This window comes from Frankliniella occidentalis, unplaced genomic scaffold (genome assembly GCF_000697945.3).
Source record: "Frankliniella occidentalis isolate FOCC.00 unplaced genomic scaffold, Focc_3.1 Scaffold3843, whole genome shotgun sequence".
NCBI lineage: Eukaryota > Metazoa > Arthropoda > Insecta > Thysanoptera > Thripidae > Frankliniella > Frankliniella occidentalis.
Window position 1 is genome coordinate 1 of NW_026270896.1, and position 7,246 is coordinate 7,246.

The 7,246-nt window shown below is 47.4% G+C and overlaps 1 protein-coding gene across 1 annotated transcript; it reads right to left on the minus strand.

Moving 5' to 3' along the window:
* Positions 1–91: 91 nt before the first annotated feature.
* On the minus strand, positions 92–6,742 carry LOC127752088 (uncharacterized). The gene is made up of 7 exons (XM_052276652.1): positions 6,533–6,742; positions 6,177–6,350; positions 5,312–5,538; positions 3,542–4,924; positions 3,147–3,462; positions 2,940–3,052; positions 92–2,054 (listed from the first exon to the last, which is right to left on the minus strand). The coding sequence occupies exons 1-7, from the start codon at positions 6,740–6,742 to the stop codon at positions 92–94; spliced, it is 4,386 nt and encodes a 1,461-aa protein (XP_052132612.1).
* Positions 6,743–7,246: the final 504 nt, after the last annotated feature.

A 7,246-nucleotide genomic window follows, 5' to 3' on the forward strand; every position in this document is an offset into this window, starting at 1 on the left:
TGAGGGGACCTACCAGATGTTCCCCTTTAATTTAATGTCATTAATTTTTTAGTGTACGCCGTTGAAGTGTACGTCGTTGAACAGGTAATATTTAGAGCTCAACCACGCCAGAATCTACATCTACAATATCGTCATCACATTGTAAAATTCGTGGCAAAAATGTTACAAGAGGTACATGATGGCTGAAATATGCCTGGTATCTTTGCGTTGCGATAGAAAGGCTATTGTCTAAAGGCCAACTTGCAAATGCGCCATCAATAACGGTTCCATCTGAATCATATGTTGTCGACTCACGCCTGCTATTCTGCATGATGAGACCGTAAGGTAACAACTCATCCACAAGTCTGTGGCTCTGTCCTGTTTCCCTTTCCATCATATCGATATTAAAGTCGCCGTACAAAATAGTTTGGCAGTTTGGCATTGGTGGCAAGCTCTCGAGCACCGCCTCCAGCACAGACTCAACACTAGGTTTGCCGTGACAATACATGACGGCGACGCGCAGACCTGTTCCAACCCATATCACAGCCATTTCGAACCCCTCTCTAGATATTGTGGCGATGGGCCCGGCCGGCACTCTTGAATATACGGCGACGCCCCCGCCCCGCTGCCCGCCATCTCTGTCGCACCTCAACACTTCTACGATGTTGTCCGCTAGAGACATGGTTTGGTGTGGCTGCAACCATGTCTCTGCGAAAAGAAGGATGTCTGCTTCCATGTACACGCGGTCGTGCCGCACGTCCTCCACGTGCCGCGTCAGGCTCTGTACATTGAGGTACACTATACGGGCGAACGCCGGGTTTTCGCACGCCGAAAGTATTCTGTGCCACCTAGGAACTAGCGCACAACTTCGCAAGCGCGCTCTTTCTTCTTGGAGAGCGACGACCTTGGCTATTCTTCTGGCACGTTGCGACGGCGTTAAGCTGCTGCCGTCGTCATTGTGAGGAGAAATTGGATGCTGGAATAGGCGACCTTTGGCATTTTCAGTAACACGTTTGTCGTCTATGTACAAGCCATTAAGCGATGTTACTCTTGTAAGGCCGACATACACGAGCTCATTGTCAAAAGCTGCGTCGTATTCAACGCAAACGCAGTCGTAGGTTCCGCCCTGTGTTTTGTGGACTGTGAAGGCCAGTCCCGGCACAAGCGGAAACTGCTGCCTGCTTACCCGGCGCCACTGCTCGGTCCGAACCAAGTTCATGACGATATCCTTTCGCTCAATCGGGACCAAACCCATGCAGTCAGCAGGTGGGTCAGGGAACTCGAAACCTGTTATGTCCTCAAGTTCAGCGGCGAGACAGCGTGATCTCGCCACACTCTCTGCTAGCTGCTGCTTGAACTTTTCAGATGTTCGCGCTCCCGTACTGCCCGGGAAACGTAGCCACAATCTCCTTACAGCAAGCAGGCTTTCCGCACCGCTCACCGCATTTTGTCCGGCGTTGGCGTGATCAGAAGCAGGGGGCACTAGTCTCCCTACTTCTATCCAGGCAAGTGTGCCCACTGCCCCGTTGACCAAGCCGTCAGACGTGTCAATGTTTACGGTGAGCATGTACGGTAAACCTATTACTGCCAGCAGATTGAAGGGCAATCCCCGCGCTTGCTGAGTGGTGAGTTTTTCGGCCTTTTCCAAGTGGTATTTTGCATGTACCTCGCGCTTGCGGAGAGATTCTTCGGTTCCCGGATTAATATACTCACGATTTCTCTCCACACGGTCTCGAGCCTGAAGAGGAATTATTTTTTCGCGCGGGTTTTCAAGTATTTTCTGCATGTTAAAATTATCTACATCTTTGTTTCTTTTAAATATGCGTATTGCATTTGGGGGCACTTGTAAATTGTTTTTCCTTATCATTCGGGATTCCAGCATTTTCCTCTCGTGGTCCGTAAGTTGTTCTGCATCGCCGATTTTTTTCAAAATTAGGGCAAATTCCTTTTGCTCACCCTGTCGCATGTTTTCGGTGAGCTCTGTGTATTCAAAGCGGCGCCACAAAGAGGTGCACCCAGCAATAGAAGAAGTTGACCTCGAGTAGATGGATGTTCCACAAACCGGTTCCAATTGTCTGTCAAAAAAATAATAATATTAAATTGTACGTTTTAGACGAACTAGTAATTTTTATCAGCCTATACCCCGTTCACTTCAGTAGTTATGATGTACCGCACGCACGAGTGCGGGCGGGTTGCCTACTCACTCGGCTCGTAAGGCGCCGTGCACAGGGGCGATAGGCAAGCCCGCCCGCCAGGCGCGGACTGGGCGCAGAAACGCGAGGGGGGAAACCTACGAAGGGGCCCGGTTTGCCTACCTTCCAGGGGTATCTGTACAAAGACCCTACATTACTTTAGCACTATAATTGTACCAGTAATACTCTACTAAAGTATGTCTCGCGAGCGAAGCGAGCGCGAAAAAATATGGTTAAGATGGCAACTGCTAATACGCAATGAAGCTTTAGATTTTGCCTTTGAGAACAACATGAAGTGGGTGGGTCATTTCGTTTGCTCGAAAAAATGGTTAGGAAGACAGCTGTCAATTGCCAAATTTTAATACGCCATGATGCCTTAGGTTTTGTCTCGGATAATAGGATCACTTTGATTCACTCCTCGTTTACCACCGAAATGAACATCGTTTCTCAATCACGTTTACTGATGCTCCTAGAGCTGTGGGTACAAAGAAAGGCGTGCCAGGGCCTTCGGCCCAAACAAAATGTCTACACCTTGACGTTGGGCCTGGAGCGAGGGGCCCGGGCCTTCGGCCCGGGGGCCCGCAAACCCCCGAATCAGTGGGGCCCGGGGGGGATTTCCCCCCTTCCCCCCCGGGCCAGTCCGCGCCTGCCGCCCGCACTCGTGCGTGCGGTACAGCATAACTACTAGGGTTAATCAGCCCCCTGGTATGTATAGTAATAAATATGCATTAAACACTGGGGAGTACGGTTCAAATGTTCTAAACCCACCTGAAATCTCCAAGAAAAATAGTCCATATCCCTCCAAAGGCATCCCTTGTTCCTTTTGCCATCCTGCACCTTTCATCCATAGACAAGAGGTTTTTCTGTGACAACATGCTAACCTGAAAATCAATGGAGAGAGAATATAAATTTGGCGGTGAACGTTTTTCAATATTTTCTAAATATTTTGGAAAGAAATTATTCATAAGCACATACCTCATCAATCACTTGTCCATACAAATCACAGAATTCATTTTGCAGGTGCGCAAGGCGATCAGGACCAAGGGGTGGCAAAATTTCCTCGCCTGCATGTGCTCTTTCTGTAGAGCCTCGCTCTTTGTCGCACACGAGACGGTAGATTGAATGAATAGTTTCGCCTCCAATTAAAAAGGCAGCTTTTCCAGTTGGGGCACCAACGACTGATTTCGGGTAACCAGGATGTCGGTTTGGTGCGAACGTTTCAAATGCATTTACTATATTGCGTGCGATGACCGACTTCCCACTACCAGCACTTCCGTCCACGAAAATAAACCTTAAAAGATACAAAAATTATTACCAGTTTTTTCAGTAGCACTAAACGTGTGCGGGAATTAAAACGTATGCGTACTTACCGGGGTTCAGAACGTAGTCTTATCCCATCAATGATAATGAGAACAACCTCCTTCTGCTTAGGGTTTAACTCTCTTATGTTCCGGCGGTAAGTCTCGTCGTCCCATTTACCTCGCCGTTGTAGCTGCACAACGGACTTAGTACTTGGTTGCCGTTGTATATTTGGCAGGTCAACAGTGATGTCCTGACCGGCGTCGTCCATGTACTCTGCTTGCTGCGTGTCGTCAAAGACGTATTTGGAGTGGCCACCTAGGTACCGGCGTGCTCCGTCCGTAGCCTCGTTGGCGTCTTCTTCGTCCTCTGCGACACAGGTCTGCACTTCAGCATCCAGCGTATCCTCCAAGTCGAGTTGAGCTTCGAAGCGCCTCCTGCCTTCAGTAATTCTCTCCGCACATGCATTGTAAAGTGCCTCAAAAGATTGCCCGTCCTCACCGTGACGCAATATGTCGGCACTCTCGTCTCTCCAGCTCAGGTGCAACGTACACATTGCACGATAAAAGTTTTCTCGTTCCGTTACGTCCTCACTCTTGCAATCATACTTGCGATAACGAATAAACCAATCACGTTGTCGCCCGATGTTCTTGTTGTCTTTGTCTTTCCGTGTGCTGTTGTGGTACTTGGCGACATACACAGCAAGAGAAACGTCATTCAAATAATCAGGTCTTTTTGCGTATATGTCGTAAATGTCTGGTCGCCAAACGTTAGTTGATCCGGCCGGTAAGTTTGCTATTTCTGCAGTCGTTTTCGGGCTTCGGGTACGTTGCTCCGGCGGAGAAGTGTCAATAAACCGACAATACCGGCTTTTTTTGCTCATTGGATATTTTAGAAGCACCCATGCTGCTTCCTGTGCAGAGGTTTCTTTTGCACGCAAAGCTTCAGAGGACAACATTTGCAAGAGTGCGCGATCATCGTAGCCCTTCTCATGACGAAGGGTCATCAATTTTTTGTACAATTCTGAGCGACACTTTTCACCCTTTGTAATGTAAGATGCACAGTACCTTACAAGACTGTACACATCTGCGATGAGTTGACTGTCGCCATTGGATTGAATGCTTGACCTTACCCACAGCATGCATGGGTTTTGGAATCTGTCTGCAACCTCGCGTTTGTACATGAAGGTGGGGTGCATCACTCCGCTCCGCACGGCCAAGATATACGTCTCCTCGTCCGGGCACTCGGCCATTTTCCACACTTCTGCCAAAGTGGCAGGACAATTGTCAGCCGCCAGAACATCCTTCAGACGGAGACGAAGTTCTTTCAATTCTTTTAAATATTCTTTCCAAGGTTTGTCAATTCGTGTGGCACGCTCGTCCCGCTCCTCATAGAGAGGTTTTATAAAGCGAGTGTAAGGTGTTGGCCAGAACGGTGCGTTAAAACGACAATGTCTGAAATATAAAGAACATGCGTTCAAAACAAGTCATCTTCAAATGTGTTAATGACCATTCACACACTTGCGGCCGAGTAAATCTTTCCTTTTACGAGGGTACACTGGAAACCCAAGTGTGTGAATGTCGCACACTTGCAGGTGTGTGAATATCCATTCGTACACTTACGGGGGTAAACGTGTGAATAAGTGTACGAATGGATATTCACACACCTGCAAGTGTGCGACATTCGCACACTTGCGTTTCCAGTGTAAGATTTGCTCACCTCCAAGTGTTTGCATATGTTTGTCACGTGCACCTGCACGTGTGTGAACCTGTCACACGCATGCAAGTGTGTGAACCTTTTTGAAGCACAAAAATCATACTTGAATTAGATTTCGAGCTTACCTATGAGTATCCATGGGAGCAAGCTCTCCTGCTGCGAACCGGCGTTGCACAACACGGGATTTAAAACAAGTGGTTGTGTGGTTGTGTCTGTTTCGTTCCGCTAGTGGATGGCTCGCAGAACACGTCAAGAGTTCGTCAGCAAATTTGCATGCACCTTCTGGATCCTCCAGGGGGTCCGGAGCATTTTCTATCCACAATAGAGAATGCAAATGTGGACTTCCCCTCGCCTACATGTCACAAATAGATAAAAAAAAATGGTAATATTAAATTAAATGCAAACAGTGAAATCAGATTTCCTATACTTTTACTGATTTTTGCGATAACTGGAGTTTTGAGATTCTTATGCCAAAGGCCATGACAACTTTATGTTTGCGATAAAAAGTATAGGGATCAAATTATTTCCAAAGAATTTAGAACCTAACACATGTAGTCACGAAAACAGAAAGGTTAGGTAATTTTGAATACAACGCCAAGTAGGTATACTGTACCGCATGCATGAGTGCGGGCGGGCTTGCCTATCACCCCTGTCCACGGCGCCTTACGAGCCGAGCGAGTAGGCAACCCGCCCGCACTCGTGCATGCGGTACAGCATAACTACAGAAGTGCGCGGCGTGAATCAGCCACCTGGTATACACTCGAAATCGTGGCTATTTCTGTTGCGTTAAGTGCGTGGATGTTCGTTCACGCACCTGCAAGTGAGTAAATATGTTGTCGTTTTGTGCACGTAAGGTAATAAAATAATAAAGCAAGTGTGCGACATTATTACGCTTGGATTTAGTGCATGGGGTACAGTATAATTACTGAATTGAGTGGGGTGAAATCGATCACTTGGTACTATTGAAAATCAATATTACTAGTTGCTTACCTGAAACTCAATTCTAAAGAAGAAATCAGTAACACGATAACGCCCCATGGGGCCTTTTCGTTGTTTCAAAAACTTTTCCAGGAGCCTCACGACTTCCTGGAAATACATGGCGCAGACTACAGGGTCTTCTCTAATTAGTTTTAGTCGCTCATCCCCCGGAATGTCAATTGAGGCCTGTTACATAAAAAACGAAAAAAATATTATAAAGTTGCATGGCATGAAAGAAGGTGCGTTATTGGTTAATACCAGGTGCCTGATTAGCCCCGCTCACCCGCCCGCACTCGTGCTTGCGGTACAGCATAGTACAGAAGTTAGCGGCGTTTATCAGACACCTGGAATAAAGCACGACACTTTACCTGTTCGCTCGATCCCTGTACCACGTTTTCTATATCTTGTAACACCAGAGGGGGTACGTTGGCATCTTGTTCACTCTCGATGTGACCATCCATTACCATCTGTCCACCAGATTTGCTTAATGCTTTTAAAGCTTTAATTAGAAGTGGCCAATGGTATTCAGCGGCAGACACCGTCAAGAAGACGGCTGGCTTGCCCGCTTGGCGTACCATGGCGAATAAATCGTGACTGATGGATTGCCAATACTGTGCGGAATTTGGAATAAGGGTAGGCACTGCAAAACCCTTTTTTTGGGAAGAAGCAACAAATTTGGGATCCATAATATTTTCTTTAGTCACCAGACCGCCGATGTGGTTTTCTGAACCACGCTTAAACCTGTGTGAACAAAAATTTAATTAAGTATTACAGGAATTTCTCTCATAACTTGCAAAATCCAATTCAGAATTAGTCGTCTCGAAGCCCAATCGCAAGCGTTCTGTGGGTGAAGCGGAGGGTGGCGGGTGTGGCCAAAGGAAATGGGGGGGACACGGCGGTTGCGCCTAGGCTGGGCACTGGGCAGGCAGTGAAAGGTGTAGCCATGTAGCCGCCACGCCACATCCGGCTCGCTTCTGCTCGCTTAGGCCTGCTGCCCCCCCCCCTCACTTCCCAATAGGCGTTTCAACGACTATTTTTGCATTAGATATAACGCATCAATAAATAATTAAAAACTCACCTAT

Coding starts and splice junctions, on each gene's coding strand:
- LOC127752088 (XM_052276652.1), bottom strand. CDS start 6,742: ATGGTACGCCAAGCGGGCAAGCCAGCCGTCTTCTTGACGGTGTCTGCC. Junction 4,925..5,311: donor GCTCCCATGGATACTCATAG/GTAAGCTCGAAA, acceptor TTTATATTTCAG/ACATTGTCGTTTTAACGCAC. Junction 3,463..3,541: donor AGACTACGTTCTGAACCCCG/GTAAGTACGCAT, acceptor GTATCTTTTAAG/GTTTATTTTCGTGGACGGAA.